Genomic DNA, 17,527 nt, shown 5'->3' on the forward strand with positions numbered 1-17,527 from the left:
ACTGCCCCCGCTCGGCAGATGGCACCGGGCCCCTCAATGCCCCCCTGCCCAGAGCCAGCCCAGGAGAGAGGCACCGGAGGGGAAGGGAGGATGCACAAATAGGAGAGCGTTCGGCAAACAAGTTGCTAACACGGGAGTCGGAGGCCTGAGGCAGGCGGAAACCTGCCACCCTCCGGCAGTGCCTGGCAACTCCACCCCAGCCCGGTGCCCGCGGCGCGCTCCTCACCAGCGCTCAGACAGCAACAGCTTCAGCTGGGGTTTGGGCAATTTGAGCTGCTGCTCCTTGATGGCGTAGGTGAGCACCTGCCGGTCGGAGTAACAGTAGTATGGCTGGTTTCCCAGCTCAAACAGCTCCCAGATCGTCACGCCCAGAGACCTGCAGAGACAGGGACGAGTGTGTGGCCTGGCAGCACGGCAGGGTGGGGGACAACCACTAGCAGAGAGGAAAGGCCAAGGGAGGGACGTGCCCCAGCTGGCCCCACTGACCTGGGCAAGACAGGCAGCTGCAGGCTCAGGCCTCTGGGTTACGCAGGGGCAGGGCCGTCCGGAGATGGAGGAAAGAGGCCAGCTCCCCAGCTGGCATGAATGGGCCCCGTTCCACTGGAGTCCATGGGCCAGATCCACCATGGTGTGAACAGGCCCCGCTCCACGGGGGCCATCGGGCCAGATCCCCACCTGGCGTGAACAGGCCCCACTCCACTGGGCTTATGTCTGTTCACGCAGCTGGGGATCCATCTCAGATTTTCAGGGCAGGTGGCGCCAGTCAGATGACGCATGCTGACCTCCTGTAAAGCCCTGGTGTGACGAAGCGGGACTGTTCTTAATGTTTCCTCTGAATATTGGGGGTGGTGTGCCTCAGTTTCCCCTAGGCAGTTCTTAAGTATCTAGGTGGTGGGATAAGGGTGTATGATCATTGCAGAGCCCTAGGGGGCAGGTGTGTGCAGGGGTCTGGACACAGAGAATGGCCGACACCCTGTTTCCTGGCAACTGATGGCCTGGGCCCTTCCCCCCCTGCAAGGTGAGAGCTAAAGGATTGGAGAACAAAGGAATCCGGTGACCTCCTGGCCCAGGAAAGGGACAAAGCCCAGAGGAGGAGGGGCTGGAGGGGGAGTCAGTTTGGGGCTGGCTGGGGACGAGGAGTGAAGTGCAGCCGTGGTTCTCTGGCTCACTGCCCCCCAAACTGGACCTGGCTGAGGGGTCCTGTTCTCCGCACCTACAAGCTCTGTGTTAGACCATGTTCCTGTCGTCTAATAAACCTTCTGTTTTACTGGCTGGCTGAGAGTTACGTCTGACTGCGGAGTTGAGGGGCAGGACCCTCTGGCTTCCCCAGGACCCTGCCTGGGCGGACTCGCTGAGGGAAGCGCACGGAGGGGCAGAGGATGCTGAATGCTCCAAGGTCAGACCCAGGAAGGTGGAAGCCGGGTGAGCTGTGTGTCCTGCAGACAGTCTGCTCCCAGAAAGGAGACTTCCCCAGAGTCCTGCCTGGCTTCATGGGGAGCAGTTCCAAAGCATCACCCGGGGACTCCGTGACACCTGGCCTCAGACCATCTCCAGCGACAGTGCCCCCCCTGCCAGGGCTGAGGACATGCATAGGCCCTTGTGACTCTCCAGGATGGGAGGCCCATCCCCTGCGGGGTCCATATGGGAGTGGCAGCCCTGCCCTGTCCCCCACCCCACACCCCAAGGGCTCAGCCTCGCCTACCAGACCACGAGGCCCTGACACATCCTGACCTAGGACACAAGCCCGACTCCACCCGCACGCCGGCTGAGGGCAGGGCCTGAGTCACTCGCACACAGGCGGGGGCTGGGGGAGCGCAGGGGCTGCTGGCCGCCTGGCACGTGCCCCGCCTGGGCCCTGCGCTCACCAGACGTTGCTGGATTTGGTCTGATCCACAATGAGCAGGTTGCCGTGCACCTCGTCGATGAGCTCGGGCGCGATCCAGCGCAGCGGCACCCACAGCTGGTCGGCCGTCACGAAGTAGTCACCCTGCCGAGCATGCGGGGTCAGCGCGAGAAGAGAACGTCAACCTCCGCGTGAGGGGCTGGCACGGCCAGGTGTGACAGCAGCCCCCCCAGCCCCTGCTGCCCCGGGCCCCTCTTCCCCAGCACCCCCCAGCCCCTGCTGACCCAGGCCCCTCTTCCCCAGCACCCCCCAGCCCCTGCTGCCCCGGGCCCCTCTTCCCCAGCACCCCCCAGCCCCTGCTGACCCAGGCCCCTCTTCCCCAGCACCCCCCAGCCTCTGCTGCCCTGGGCCCCTCTTCCCCCCATCCCCCTCCATCCCCCTGCTGCCCCGGGCCCCTCTTAGAATCATAGAATCATAGAATATAAGGGTTGGAAGGGATCCCAGAAGGTCATCTAGTCCAACCCCTGCTCAAAGCAGGACCGATCCCAATTAAATCATCCCAGCCAGGGCTTTTTCAAGCCTGACCTTAAAAACTTCTAAGGAAGGAGATTCTACCACCTCCCTAGGTAACGCATTCCAGTGTTTCACCACCCTCCTAGTGAAAAAGTTTTTCCTAATATCCAACCTAAACCTCCCCCACTGCAACTTGAGACCATTACTCCTCGTTCTGTCATCTGCTACCACTGAGAATAGTCTAGATCCATCCTCTTTGGAACCACCTCTCAGGTAGTTGAAAGCAGCTATCAAATCCCCCCTCATTCTTCTCTTCCGCACACTAAACAATCCCAGTTCCCTCAGCCTCTCCTCATAACTCATATGTTCCAGACCCCTAATCATTTTTGTTGCCCTTCGCTGGACTCTCTCCAATTTATCCACATCCTTCTTGAAGTGTGGGGCCCAAAACTGGACACAGTACTCCAGATGAGGCCTCACCAATGTCGAATAGAGGGGAACGATCACGTCCCTCGATCTGCTCGCTATGCCCCTACTTATACATCCCAAAATGCCATTGGCCTTCTTGGCAACAAGGGCACACTGCTGACACATATCCAGCTTCTCGTCCACTGTCACCCCTAGGTCCTTTTCCGCAGAGCTGCTGCCTAGCCATTCGGCCCCTAGTCTGTAGCTGTGCATTGGGTTCTTCCGTCCTAAGGGCAGGACCCTGCACTTATCCTTATTGAACCTCATCAGATTTCTTTTGGCCCAATCCTCCAATTTGTCTAGGTCCCTCTGTATCCTATCCCTCCCCTCCAGCGTATCTACCACTCCTCCCAGTTTAGTATCTTCCCCCCATCCCCCCCACAGCGCCCTGCTGCCCAAGGCCCCTCTTCCCCCCATCCCCCCCACAGCCCCCTGCTGCCCAAGGCCCCTCTTCCCCCCATCCCCCACACAGCCCCCTGCTGCCCAAGGCCCCTCTTCCCCCCATCCCCCCATCAGCCCCCTGCTGCCCCAGGCCCCTCTTCCCCCCAAGCACCCCCCAGTCCCCTGCAGCCCCAGGCCCCTCTTTCCCTCAACCCCCTCCAGCCCCCTGCTGCCCCAGGCCCCTCTTTCCCCCGAGCCCCCTGCTGCCCAGGGCCCCTCTTTCCCCGCATCCCCTCCAGCTCTCCTCTTCCCCCCAGCCCCCTGCCTCCCCATTTCCCCTCCACTTTTCCCTTTTCCCCCAGCCCCCTGCTGCCCCCTTTCCCCCCCCCCATCCTCCTCCAGCTCCTCCCCGCCAGGCCCCTGCTTCCCCCTTCCCCCAGCCCCCACCCAGCTCCTCTTCCCCCGCTTCATCTCCTCCCCAGCTTCTCTTCCTCCATGTCCTCCCTTCCCCTGCCCCTGCTCTCCTGGCTACTGCCTCTCCCCCCAACCCCTTCCCTCCCACTCCTCCTCTGCCACTTCTCACCCCACGATCCCCAGCCCCGTCCACCGCCTCTCCTTCAACCCCGCCATCTTCCCACCTCTCCTCCTCCCCCAGCCTCTGGCCTCAGCCTCTCCTGTGTCCCCACCACATCCTCCTGCCCCCGCCCGGCCCTCTGCTGGCCCCCCATCCCCCGCTACCCCCTCCTCCCAGCAATTCCAACCCCCCAGGGCTGACGCAACCTGCCCTGCAGACAGCCACTTGCCCTGGGTGCCAGGCAGACGCAGGACTCCAGGACTCAGCTGGCAGGTGAGGTCTGAGCTGCTGCGAACCCCAGGGAAAGGAAAAGGTGCAGCAGGGATCTGCCCCCTCCCTCCACGACTTAGGGGAGCAGACCCTGCCCTAGCCTGCGCCCCAGCCCCTGCAGATAACTGAAGGCACAGCCGCTCCTGCTGGGCCCTGTTTAGATTAGGAGGGAGGGAGGGAGGGCATTGCCAGCTGCTCCTGTGGGAGAACCCCCCTCTGAGTCACACCAAGCAGCGTCTGCCCTGCCCGGAGGGGGAGCGTAGGAGGCTCAGACATACCCATTCCCAGGCTCCTCTCTCCAGAAAGAGGAGAGGAAGCAAGCGGAGACCCGAAAGCCCCATTCCCAGGACACTGGGCGAGGACAACGAATCCCAGGTGCTCAGAGTAACCAGCCCAAAGGGACCCAGCCGCCAGGGCCTGGCCCAGGGCTCCCATCCTCCAACCCCCGCCCCCAGCCTACAACTGTCCTGCCCTGCTACAGTAACCCCAGCTCCCGAGTCTGCCCCGGGTCCCTGAGCCCCAGTGCAGTTGGCAGCTCTGGGCCAGGAGGATGCCCCAGGCCTGAGACCAGGTCATCCCACAGAGCCTGGGTTCCAGCAGGTGCAGGGTCATGCGGAAAGCCACCCCCTCCCAGCCCAGACTTACTTTGTACTTGCAGTGAGAGAGGCCGTAGTCCCCGATTTTGACGGTCAGGTCAGCAGTGAGTAAGCAGTTCCGCAAAGCCAGGTCGCTAGACAAAGGAAACGCACAGCTGCTGTTACACAACCCCCGGCGCGCTGGGGTGGTGGAGTTCACACGCGGGGCTGAGCCACCGCCAGTTGGGGTGAGGGTGCAGGGCAAGCAGCAGCCACCCAGGAAAGGGTGGGGAATGGCCAGAGGGGCCTGAACAGACCGGTGGGGAGACTAAGGAGGGGGAGCGTCAGGGTTCTGGATTTGAACCCGTTGCATGGGGAGGTGGGGAGTGAGCTGGACCCAGACTTTGGCCAGAGGCAGTTTGGGTCAGATGGCTGAGCGGACGGGGACAGCAGGGATCAGGCTGTAACTCACTGGCTATTGCAGGGCATTCCAACCATCAGCCACCAAATACATTGCAGGGAACGCTCAGCCTCCGGCCGCCTCTGGCCGTCCATCCCTCCCTCAGCCGAAGCCAGGGAGCATGGAGATTGCCTGGCAACCTACCTCTGCCATCTCCTATCATACCGCTGTGACACACGCCACGCAGAGTGCAAGTGTGCATGTGTGTGTGTGTGTGTGTGTGTGTACGCACGCATGTATCTATGTATGGGTGGGGGCATGGGTGCAGCTGTATGCACAGGTGTATGTATATGTGTGGGGGTGGGAGGGTGTCTGCACATGTGTGGGTGTGGGCGAGGAGGGTGTGGGCATGTATTTGGGGGGGGCGTGGGCATGGGTGTGTGCATGTGTGGATGGGGCAAAGGGGGATGTGGGGGGGGTCGAGGGTGTATGCATGCGTGTGTGGGGGGGTGTTTGGGGGGGGGGTGCGCACGCGTGTGTGTGTGTATATATATATCTATGTCTGTGCGTGTGTGGGTGGGGGCCAGGAAAGATGTGTGTGGGTGGGTGCGGGGTGAGGGGGTATGAGCATGTGTGTAGGTGTGGGGAGCGAGAGGGTGCAGGGAGGGGATGTGTTTGCATATGTGGGGGGGTGCATGGGGGGGCATGAGTAGGTGGCAGAGCGGGGGTGTGTATGGGGATGTGGGCATGTGTGTGGGTGGGGACGTGGGTGTATATGCATGTGGGGGGGGCAAGGAGGGGGTGTGTGCGCGTGTGTGTGTGTGCGTGCAGGGTGTGTGTGTGTGTGTGCAGGGGTGTGTGTATGTGTGTGTGTGTGCAGGGGGGCGAGGGTGTATGTGTGTGTATGTGCATGGAGGGGGGCGAGGGTGTATGTGTGTGTGTGCGTGCGTGCAGGGGTGTGTGTGTGTGTGTGCGTGCAGGGGACGAGGGTGTATGTGTGTGTGTGCGTGCAGGGTGTGTGTGTGTGTGCAGGGGGGTGTGTGTGTGTGCGTGGAGGGGGGCGAGGGTGTGTGTGTGTGTGTGCGTGCAGGGTGTGTGTGTGTGCGCGTGCAGGGGGGGCGAGGGTGTGTGTGTGTGCGTGGAGGGGGGCGAGGGTGTATGTGTGTGTGTGTGCGTGGAGGGTGTGTGTGTGTGCGTGCGTGCAGGGGTGTGTGTGTGTGTGCATGCATGCATGCAGGGTGTGTGCGTGCGTGCAGGGTGTGTGTGTGTGTGCGTGGAGGGGGGCGAGGGTGTATGAGTGTGCGCATGCGTGTGCCTGTGGGGGCGAGGGTGTATGAGTGTGTGTGTGTGCGCGCGTGGAGGGTGTGTGTGTGCGTGTGTGCAGGGGTGTGTGGGTGTGTGTGTGCGTGGAGGGTGTGTGTGTGTGTGCATGCGTGCGTGCAGGGGTGTGTGTGTGTGTGTGTGTGTGTGGAGGGGGGCGAGGGTGTATGAGTGTGCGCATGCGTGTGCCTGTGGGGGCGAGGGTGTATGCGTGCGACCCAGGCAGGACCGCGTGGGGAGCTGGTGCACACCAGGCACGGATCCTAGGCTGCAGGTGTCTGGTTCGAGTCCAGCTCAGCCCAGCTCAGCGGGGATTATCCTCGTCCCGACTAACGGCTCTCTGGTGGCCCGTGCGAGATGAGTTTGGTGGGTCCCAGCTCACGACTTGCACTCTCTGCTGTGCTTTGCGCCGACTGGCAGGCTGAGCGGAGAGGCCAGGAGCGCATGGGCCACGGGGGACTGAACTGCCCCAGGGACCCCAGAGGAACCCCCACTCCCTGCTGCTGCCCTGTAGAGACCCACAAGGGTCCATTCACCAGCACGAAATAGCGACGGGGGGGCACTGGGCACCCAGGAACTACCTCTGCCAGGGCCTCTGGAGAGCAGCGCCAGAGGCCCTGGGCACCCGCCAGGCGGTGGGCAGCGCCGGGAGGCAGAGACAGCGAGGCAGGCCCCGCCCGAGGCTCCGTTGCAGGACCCGCCAGCGCAGGGCACAGGCTGTGGCAGGCGAGAAGGATCCGACGGCCCCAGAAGCCAGCGCTCGCCCTCTTCAACAAAATCACTGATGCTGGAGTCTCTGTGTGCAACTCACTCAGCACCAGGATATTGTTGGGGAGGAGAAGCCAGAGGGCGGCGGGTGGACCAGGTTTGAGGAGAGGAACCCCGGAGTCCTGGGTGAGACCCCCTCGGCCCCCCAGCCAGTGGGTGGGCGTGGAAAACCACGGGCTAAAAGAGCCGTAGGGCAAGCCGCATGCAACCCCTGTCCCCCCAGTCGCCAGGCTGGGGACTGGACATCCCCCACCTCACGCCCACCCCCAGACATGCCAGGCTGAGGACTACACACACCTCCACACACCCCTCCCCCATGTTAGGCTGCCCCCCCACATTCCAGGCAGGGGACTGGACACCCCACCCCCACACCACACCAGGCCAGCCCCACAACCAGCCCCTCTTCCTGCTTGGCCCATGTCCTCTAGCTGCACGTGCTGGGGGGGGTGCGGGGGGGGGGAATCACCAGCCCCCAGCATGGGAAGCACCTTTACTGCAGTCTCTGCTCACAGCCTGGGCCCAGGGGTGTCACGTTGCGGGCCCAGCAAACCCAGGGGTGGCCCCTGAGAGGGCCCTGAGCCTCGCTGACGGGGAGGTGGTCGGATGAGGCTGCATAGGGTATGGGGGAAGTTACAAGGCCTTTCCAGCCCCTGCTGCCCCCCCAAGCCCTGGTGCCCCTCCCCACCCAGTGTGGAGCTCTCCCCCCGTCCCAGGGGGCATATCCGCGGGGAGCTGACGGTGTCTGGAGCCATGGGTGCCGGGTGGCAGGGCGGGCGATGCTCAGGGCTCAGCAGGTAGAGCAGGGGAGTGTTTGTGGTGCCCCCTCCCGCAGCGGCCCAGCCTCACCTGTGCACATAGTGGTTCTTGTGCAGGTGCAGGATGCCGCATGCCACTTCGCAAGCCATCCTCTGCAGGGTGAGGGGGTCGGGGGCCATGGAGTCGGCCACCTGGCAGCTCCGCAGGTAGCCCTTCAGGTCGCCCTGTCATGGGAGCAGCAGCCGTCACCGTCCCTGAGCCATGGCCCGGCGGGCCAGTGTCAGGGGCTCTGAGCCCCTCCCTGCTCTGTGGCCCCGTGCCGCCCTGCCCCAGGGAGACCCCGAGGGCCCCACACACCATCACAAAGGGGGGAGCAGCCACGAGCGGAGCTGAGTGCATCAGGGAAGTGAGGGGGCGTCAGGGCAGGGGAAGAGCTGGAGCAGAGGAGAGTGCCTGGCCCAAAACGGGTTTGTGTGTGTGTGGGGGGGGAATAAACCTCCCCAGTCCCCTGCCCACGAGCCACAGGCAATGCCTGGGCCATCTCCAAACACCCACCTGTGGGGTGGGACGTGGCACAGGGGGCAGATGCCCACCAACACCCCCCATGGGTTCTCTCCCCACATGGGGCTCGGGTCTGGAAAACCCAGCAAGCCTGGGGCTGCCCCATGCAGGCAGATCCACCACTCCGCTGCAATCCCGGCTCCCCGGCGTGAACCGCATCGCCCCAGCCGCATGGGGAGCCTGCCAGCGCCAGGACGTTACAGGGATCACCTGGGGGCCTCTCGGACCCCCATTAACAGCCTGGGCCTTGTGCTGCCTGCAGGGATCCGCCGCGGCTGTGAGCCGGCAGAAAGGGCTCCGCGGAGACCCCAGCCATGTTCTCACTCCCTGGAGCCTCACTAACCCTGCTACCAAACAAGGGGCAGGCGCCCCCACCCCTCCTGGCATCCCCCTCGCTTTAACCTGTGGCTCAGCAGAGGAAACGAGCCAGCCCCGAAGCTGTGGGGAGCTGAGATTCACCAACGCTGGGGAGCGAGGGGGACCCAGCGCGCTCAAGTGGGGCCGGAAGTAACCTGCTCTGGACACAGTGTTTGCCGCTGAGTGTTTGCAGCAGCAGCTGGGCCTGGGTGAACCCGCAGGGTGCCAGCCCCAGCCAGGGAAAGCAGGGAGAGCCCAGGGGGCACCCGGCCCAAAGAGGGAGGAGGGTTTTAAAGCAGGCGACGTACCAGCGGGCAGAACTCCATGACCAGCAGGTAGGGCGTCACCTCAGCGCACTGGGCCAGGCATTGCAGCAGGTTCGTGTGCTGGAGAACCCTATGCAGGAAGGGGAGAGAGGAATGGAGACTGCAAACCAGGGAAGCAGGGTTGAGGCAACTTCCCTGTCATCTCTGGCTTGGGGCAGGCGGGGGCTGCGGGTCGGGCTGGAGGGGCACCGGCAGAGCTGTGTGCGGGGAGCCCGGGGCTGGGTAGCAGAGAGAAACCTTTTCAGAGAGCTTTCTCCTTGTCACACAGCCTGTACAATGCGTCACGGGGGTGGCAAGGAGCTCTCTGTGACCTGACCCCACACCAGGCCTGTCCGGGCAGAGAACAAATGGGTACCGGGAAGTGCCAGCCACCCCGACAGGACCCACAACAATAGGGTGCTTGTTCATCTCTCAGTGTAAAGTTGACTGCTACTCCAACCCCAGCCCCCCCAGATCGGTCGATGCCCTTCAATCCCAACCCGCGGCCCTGCAGCTACTGTAGGCCAGATCCTCCCACCCCCAGATCTGTCAATGCTCCTCAGTCCCAACCCCCAGCCCCCCAGCTACTGCAGGCCAGCTCCCCCCTGCCCCCACAGACACACTTCCCTGTCAGTGCCCCTGCATCCCAACCCGCAGCCCTGCGGATTAGTCCAGGCCTGGACTCCTGCCCAGCTCTGCCACCCCTCGGTCCTGCCCGGCCCCCCGGAGTTTCCTCCCAGGAAGTAGACACAGACTGGGGCTGATTCGTGCGATGGTTTGGGATGGGACCAGTTTGCTCTGATCTAGGCCCCAGACCCAACACGCTGCCCGTGAGCAGAGCCTGGAGACCAGGACAGGCCCAGACGGCAGCCACCCTCAGATGGTGGCTCAGGGACGGCCAGGCTGGGAAAGGGCCTCTCTCAGCCGCGGAGGGGAGCCTGCCTGCTAGCGGCTTTGCACCCCTGGGAACCTTTCCTTGCGTGGCAGAGACACCGGGGCCAGAGTGGGAGCTGTGCTGGCAGCAGCAACCCCAGGGCCTACCTGTATGGCTGGGCTTCCTCCAGGAACTGCATCTGGTCCTGCACGCTGGCGCTCACCTTCAGCTCCTTCACCACCACCTGGCTGCTGCTAAGCCCCGAGTTCACCTCCCCCAGGAACACCTAGGGACAGCAGCGCACGTCAACCCTGCGCCCCTGTCCTGCGCCTCGCAGCAGGTCCCCGTCCTGGGCCCATGTCCCTGCGCCCCTTGGCACGTCCTGTCCTGCACTCCACAGCACGTCCCTGTCCTGTGCCCCCGTCCTGCACCCCGCGGCACGTCCCCGACCTGCGCCCCCGTCCTGCGCCCCACGGCATGTCCCCGTCCTGCCCTCACGTCCCTGTGCCCACATCCCTGGGCCCCACAGCACGTCCCCATCCTGCCCTCACGTCCCTGCACCCCGCGGCACGTCCACATCCTGCCCTGATGTCCCCATCCTGTCCTCATGTCCCTGCGCCCATGTCCCTGTGCCCCGCAGCACATCCCCATCCTTCCCTCACATCCCTGCACCCCGTGGCACATCCCCTGCCTGCTCCCACCTCCTCTCCCTGCACCCCATGGCACACCAACTCCCTGTGCCCATGTCCCTGCCCTGAGCCCATGGCACCATGCCCTGCAGTATGTCCCCTCCCCACCCCCACGTCCCCTCTCTGCACCCACGTCCACGCCCTGCCCTTGTTGCTGAACCCGCTTCCCCCTCTGTGGGGCATACATGTCCCCTCCGCCCCACCCCTTCCTACCCCATCACTGCCTCACACCCCTCCCTGTTCCTGAATCCCCACATCCTCCCCCTGGCACACCCCCTTCCCCAGAGATGGGCGCCTCTCTCCCTGCAGGAGCACATTCCCCTCCCAAGACTGGCACCCACCTCCCCAGTCTCCCCTTCCCCAGTCTCCAAGGCTTCCTGCGGGACAGTCTGGGCAAGGACACCAGAGCCACAGCGGGTCCCAAACGCTCACACACAGCTGGGGAGCCAGGGGATGGAGCAGCTGGTCCTCAGACACAGCCCCACATGGGCTCTGGGGCCCACCCCTCACGCAGCTCCAGAACCCTGCTGCCGGGCGAAACCCGGCCTGGGCTGGCGTCCCTCGGGGACCCCTTCCTGGGCACAGCCCGCCCTCCCAGACAGCCCACCCAAGAAAGGGACATGCTCACCTTCCCAAACCAGCCGTGCCCGATCTCCTTCAGGTAGAGGAGGGTGTGCCGACCCAGATCCGTAGACTTGAGCAGCTGCACTGTAAGAGAGCACATCCAGCTAGCTGGGCATCAGCGCTCCCGGTGGCCCACCCAGCCGGCCTGCCTGCCAGGTTACCCGCGTCTCCCAGCCGTGCCCAGCTCCCCCCCTCCTGCCGTTCAGCACCAGACCCCGTGCAGCCTCCTGGCAGTCATCCATCAGCCCTGCGGCGCTGCCTCCTGGGCTCCGGCTGGCAGCGGTGCGGGCTCAGGCACAGCCTGGCAGCATTGTCCCTGGCGCAGCAGGTACCATGGGAAGCTCCAGCCCCTCACACCCTGCGATGTGGTACCAGGCGGAGCTGCACACCAGGGGAGTCGGCCAGCGCCCCTGGGAGGGCAGCAGGTGTCAGGCGTGGTCCCTTCATGTCTAGGAGCCGCTCCCCGCTGGCATTCCCCACCATGGGCTGGGAGCCGTCCGCCCCAGCAGAACAGCCCTTTCCCGCTGAGCTCTCCCCAAGGTGGCAGCAGGTGGAGGGCTGCCCCTCCTCCCCCAGGAACCCACAGCCGGGCAGGGGAGTGGGGGGTGAAGTCAGAGCGAGCCGGAGCCCTGCATCCCAGTCCAACCACCCAGCCAGCAGCTGTGGGGCATCTGGCATTTAGCCCCCCCCACTCCTCCTGCCCAGCCCTGCCCGGCGCTCGCTCCCTCCCTCCCCCCCGACAGAATCCCAGCATTCCAGCCCCACGGAGGGCAGCAATGGGCCCATTGTTGGGCAGCATCGCGCTGCCCTGCACAGCTCTGGCCACGCCAGACACTGGGGCCATTGTCCAAGCCCCAGTGAGATCAGCTGGGGCAGCGCCCGGCACAGCAGAAGAGAGGGGCAGGGGGGTGAGGGCGGTGTCTCTGGGGCAGCGTTTGTTGGCTCCTCGCCCCGCCCGGCGAGCTCAGAATTCCTCTCCCACTCACAGGCCTGTTTACCACGGCCGGGGGGCAGCGCCAGGGAAGGAATCTGGGGCCGTGGGATGAACTCAGAGAGCGCCTGTGTCTCCAGGGGCCTGTGCCAGGACAGGAGCCCAGTGTGACCTGCCTGCCCAGGATCCGAGCTCCCCCTCCAGCCAGTGCAGGGCTGTGGCAGAGGCCTTCCCTCCCGCAACCTGCCCGGCCCAGAGCACTACTCCCAGGCCCCTCAGCACCAGGGCTGGTCAACCCGGGCTGCTCCTGGGGGAGGCTGGTCAGAGGGGGCTGCAGGCCAGGAGACGGGGCCGCTGGGGCCGGCTGCCCCTCCTACTAATGGGTCAAGACCAGCACCTCCGGGCATGTGTCTGTGCACGTGTGATCCCTGCGCCCCCGCAGGGAGAGCTCCCCCCACAAAAGCAACCCTTTATACCAGGTGTGTCCACCCAGTGGTGCCACTGAGCCACGGGCCAGGGCACCAGTATCACGGGCCAGGGCCCCGGGATCCCCCACAAGGCAGGAAGGCAGGGGCCAAGAGCGCCCTCTACAGTGGCCAGGTAACACTCTGCGTGCCAGCGGCTCGGGGGCAGGACAGCCCCCAGTAAGCCCCAGCCAGCTCTGCTCCCCTGGTGGGGGCTGCAGGCAGTTGTTGGACTCTCCACCCACCCACCCACCAAAGAACTGGGGGGCGCAGGGAAAAGTCACCGCCTAGCGACTCCAGGGAGAGGCCTCGGAGCCAGCCATGGGAAGGGGCTGCTGGCCGTGCGGTCACAGTGTCTCTGCCTCCCTGCCCCAGCACAGAGACAGCTCCGTCCCCACCTTACACAGGTGCCCATGCCGTGTACATGGCAGCCGCGATCACGGCGGGCACCGGCCAGACCCCCCAGGCGGCTGCAGCCCCGCTCCCTGAGCAGGACGGGGAGCACTGTCCTGGCAGGGCAACGCCATGAAGGCTCCCAGGGAGCAGCAGGATTCAAAGCTGCAATCCACTCAGGAACTGCAGCTGCCCGCCCCACCACGCACCTTACCTGAGCGCCCTGGCTGCTTGGCCATGGGGAGCGACACCTCGGTGAGGGGCAGGATGTAAACCTCGGGGCCATTCTGTGTGGCCGGGGAGCCCTGCACCGAGAACTCGGTCATGTAATCTTCTCCCTCAGCATTCTCAAATTCCTGGCCCAGGCACAAAGCAGAGGGCAGAGGGTCAGGAGAGGCAGATGTGGGCACAGAGCTGAGCGTGCCCACGCACCCTCTCCCTCACAGCTTCCCTGCCCCCCTCAGCACGCCACAGAGCTGACAGGAGAGTAGAGACGTGAGGAGCCCAGCATGCCCTGCCCCACACGCTCCTCTCCCTTTCCTCACGCCCCGCGCCCAGCAGGTCTGTCAGGCTGTGGGCTCCTCCTGGACCCCTCACGTGTCTGTACAGCACCCGGCGCGCCTTGGGGGCTGCCCAGCCAACCGATTTCTATTGCGCCCACGCAGAGCGTCGGCTAAGCCGGGCCCGCTCCCCTGCTCCCCAGGCAGCCCCGTGTATGATGCAGAGCCATGGCCCGGGTGCCGCGCGGCTGAGCTCACTGCAAGCCCCGTCAGCAAGCGCCCCTACTCAGCGAGTGGAGAGCATCCCCCTGCCAGAGCGCGATCTCAGCCGCCTCCCCCCACATTCTCTGGGGCCAGATCACCCATCACGCACGAGCTGCTGCAGCATGAGCTAAGGGCCAGGCAGCCCCAGGTGGGGCTGGGAGAGACTCCAGCCCCCCCAGGCTCCGCCCGCCCCACGTCTCTCTCACCCCTCTCCAGAGGCCTGCGGCCCACGAGCACTCTCCCTTTACCTGGCTGTGCGCCCCAGACAGCCCTTTGGGCCTGATGGCTGCCTCTGTGATCAGACAGGACACGGCAAGCATCTCCTCTGCCCCAGCCCGCCCCAGCTGCCACCAGCCTCATGGTGCCAGGGACTCGCTGCTGTGCCATGCTCGGGGCTCCTCCCTGGCTGGACTTGCTGGGTCACGGGGCAGCGTCTGGGCTGGACGCAAACCCTCTCCCCACTCCTATATAGGCAGCGTGGCGGGGCTGAGCCACCCCATTGTTCCTCTGCATGCTCCGCAGGATGGTCCAGCCTGCATCGCAATACGTCCCCCACCCCACGCCAGCTGGCTTCTCTGCTCGGGCGCCGCGAGCCTCCACAAAAATCCCAGCGAACAGAGAAACCTGTTACTCGGGCACATTCTCTGCGGGGAGAGCATGGCCCTCCCACCCCGCAGGGCACCGGGGGCATTTCCAGGGCAGAGGCATGGCCAGAGAGCGACGCGGCCGGAGCCAAGCACAGCCGGTGCGTGGTGCTGAGCTGCCCAGGCCCGGCCCAGCTTCCTGGGACAGGAACACGCTGTTCGCGTAAGCCAAGGAGAAGGGCTCCAAGTCTCCGCAGGCCCAGGCACACACGCCATGATCAGGAGTTAACGAGGCACCAGACCACCTGCACGCACAGCCACATCGCTGGCTGGTCCCCTCTCCCCTCATCCCCTCTAGCCAGGCTGGGACCCCTTCCCCTCATCCACTCCACCCCCTGAGCCAGGCTGGGACCCCTTCCCCTCATCCCCCGCCCACGCCAGGCTGGTCCCCTCTTCCTACATTCCCCCCCCCGAACCAGGCTGGGACCCTTCCCCTCATCCCGCCCCGAGCCAGGCTGGTCTCCTCTTCCCGCATTCCCCGCCCCCCCGAAGCCAGGCTGGGACCCCTTCCCCTCATCCCCCACCCGAGCCAGGCTGGTCCCCTCTTCCCACATTCCCCCCCACAAGCCAGGCTGGGACCCCTTCTCCTAATCCCCTCCCCCCCCCCGAGCCGGGCTGGGACCCCCTCTTTGGAGCACTTACTTTGAAGCCAATGTCTCCCTTCTTGCAGCACAGACAGGCCAACATGAGGAAGATGAAGGTAAAGAGACCAGAGAAGGAAAGCGCCACCACGGCGAGTGACGAGGACCAGGAGAGCTCGCTAAGGGGGGTGCCGTCTGCAGGGAGACAAACATGGGGGGAGGAGAGATTAGGGGGGCAGGCGACAAATGCAGAGCCTCTCCCTTGGGGGACAGAGGCAAGACAGAGAGGGGACAATACCAGGGAGCTGCGTCAGGGAGCCTGGCCATGGTGAGAGTCCGGGGCAGGGCTGGGAGCCCCGCGGCACTGACCCCAGTGTGGACCAAGCAGGGGTTGAGCCACCTCTGACAGGAAGAGTCCATGGACACACCGTGTGAGGAGGCAAAAAACAGTCCCAGCCCAGGCCTCCCGACCCAGCTGCTGTGCCCCTGGATGTACACGACACCCCCTTGGCTCCCGAGCTGGCCCCGGAGTGCAGCCCCAGCACAGTCAGCGGCCCGCGGTGGCCGTGAACAGGCGCTGAAGGCCAGGGCTCGAGGCTTAGCAGAGTACCCCGAATGCAGCCCAGGAGGGAGCAGGAAAGAGGGGAGATGCTGCATTGCGCCCACCGTCCACAGGGGGGCACTGCTGCACCACAGACAGATAGCCGCAGACCAATTGCTCTAGGGCCGATCCCCTGGCCCAGGGGGCACCGGCCTGGGGCCCTGTTGCCTGCTAACCACAGAGACGCCCATTTGGAAAAGACTTAGAGAGAACAACTGAACCGGTCAGAATTAGTTTCACTGCAAAGAAAGCAAAAAGAACAGCTGAACCCTGGGCCGCCAGGCGCTGCGATCAGGGGGCAGGAGACACTTTTCAAAGCGAAAGAGCAGATTTGCCATTCGCGCCCGTTTATACAACCCCCGAGGAAGCCGTTAACTGGCTTCCTAAAGCCACCTGTGCCCATGCCAGTGTGTGCGTGCACCTATGTGTATCTGTGTGCATGTTCCCGCTCACGCGTGTGCATACCCGAGAATGTCCGGGTACACGTGCGTCCTCACTGCACACGCAAACACGTCTCCGCCTCTACGGGGCCTAGCACTCACTGGAAGACACAGCAGGTACCTGGACGCCGCACTGTTGCCATGACAATAATTCACAGATTCCTAGCAGAGGCCTGCCCTGAAACAATCCCACAGCAGAATTGTCAGGAGAACATCCCCGAACGGTCCGTGATGGCGAATCCCCCACGCCCCTTGGTAAGCTGGTACTCCAGCACTGCGCCCAGTTGGGGTGTCACGGAGTCCCTGGGCGATGCTCTAGAACTGCTCCCCATGAAGTCAGTCAGGACTCTGGGGTAGTCGCCTTTCTGTGAGCAGCCTGTCTTCAGGACACACAGCTCACACAGCTTCCACCTTCCTGGGTCTGACCTCAGAGCATTCAGCATCCTCTGCCCCTCCGTGCGCTTTCCCCCAGCGAGTCCGCTCAGGCGGGGCTCCTGGGGAAGCCAGAGGGTCCTGCACCCCAACTTCGCAGTCAGACGTGACTCTCAGCCGGCCAGTAAAACAGAAGGTTTATTAGACGACAGGAACATGGTCTAAAACAGAGCTTGCAGGTGCAGAGAACGGGACCCCTCAGCTGGGTCCATTTTGGGGGGGGCAGTGAGCCAGACAACCACGTCTGCACTTCACTCCATGTCCCAGCCAGCCCCAAACTGAAAACCCCCTCCAGCCCCTCCTCCTCTGGGCTTTGTTCCTTTCCCGGGCCAGGTGGTCACCTGATTCCTTTGTTCTCCAACCTTTTAGCTCTCACCTTGCAGGGGGGGAAGGGCCCAGGCCATCAGTTGCCAGGAAACAGGGTGTCGGCCATTCTCTGTGTCCAGACTCCTGCACACCCCTGCCCTCTAGGGCTCTGCAATGATCATACACCCTTACCCCACCCCCTAGATACTTAAGAACTGCCTAGGGGAAACTGAGGCACCCCCACACTATTCAGAGGAAACATTAAGAACAGTCCCACTTCGTCACATCTCTCCCCCCTTCGAGATCGAACTGAGCGGGGTCACTTTAGCCGGTGACCTGGGGAAGTTCGAAGCCACCAACGTTCCCATGGATGCCCCAGCATCTCTCCCATTCCTTGGTAGGAGTTACACCAGGCCCTTCCATTTTCACACCCTCCCTTAGGTCAGGGGTGGTCGATAGCACTCGCAGGCCGCATGTGGGAAGGTTTATGCAGCCCATGCCCTTTGGCCACCCCAAGAATGTCTCCCCATTGACCATCACCTTCTGCTCCCACTGGAGGTCCGAGGGGCCTGGCCCCAGGAAACTCCACACAGACATATAGGTTGGGGTCAGGAGTGGGAGCCTGTCCACATCCCCAACCATCTGGCTGACGGAGTCTATGGCCTTGGGACCCAGCAAGGGAGCTAGACACCG

At 64.2% G+C, this 17,527-nt stretch overlaps 1 protein-coding gene across 3 annotated transcripts in view; it reads right to left on the reverse strand.

Moving 5' to 3' along the window:
• Positions 1-17,527, reverse strand: part of AATK (apoptosis associated tyrosine kinase) — a 74,850-nt gene that overhangs the window by 14,672 nt on the left and 42,651 nt on the right. For 2 of the 3 annotated variants that reach the window (XM_048818843.2, XM_048818844.2), the window contains exons 2-10: positions 15,117-15,250; positions 13,281-13,422; positions 11,283-11,362; positions 10,133-10,251; positions 9,095-9,182; positions 7,959-8,092; positions 4,695-4,779; positions 1,866-1,987; positions 227-376 (exon numbers count right to left, since the gene is read on the reverse strand). In XM_048818843.2, the coding sequence (XP_048674800.1) occupies positions 227-376; positions 1,866-1,987; positions 4,695-4,779; positions 7,959-8,092; positions 9,095-9,182; positions 10,133-10,251; positions 11,283-11,362; positions 13,281-13,422; positions 15,117-15,250 (1,054 nt within the window). Of the gene's footprint in view, positions 1-226; positions 377-1,865; positions 1,988-4,694; positions 4,780-7,958; positions 8,093-9,094; positions 9,183-10,132; positions 10,252-11,282; positions 11,363-13,280; positions 13,423-15,116; positions 15,251-16,121; positions 16,275-17,527 lie in introns of all 3 variants that reach the window. The other variant, XM_048818845.2, reaches the window with a different exon arrangement.

The sequence above is a fragment of the Caretta caretta genome, chromosome 14, assembly GCF_965140235.1.
Source record: "Caretta caretta isolate rCarCar2 chromosome 14, rCarCar1.hap1, whole genome shotgun sequence".
NCBI lineage: Eukaryota > Metazoa > Chordata > Testudines > Cheloniidae > Caretta > Caretta caretta.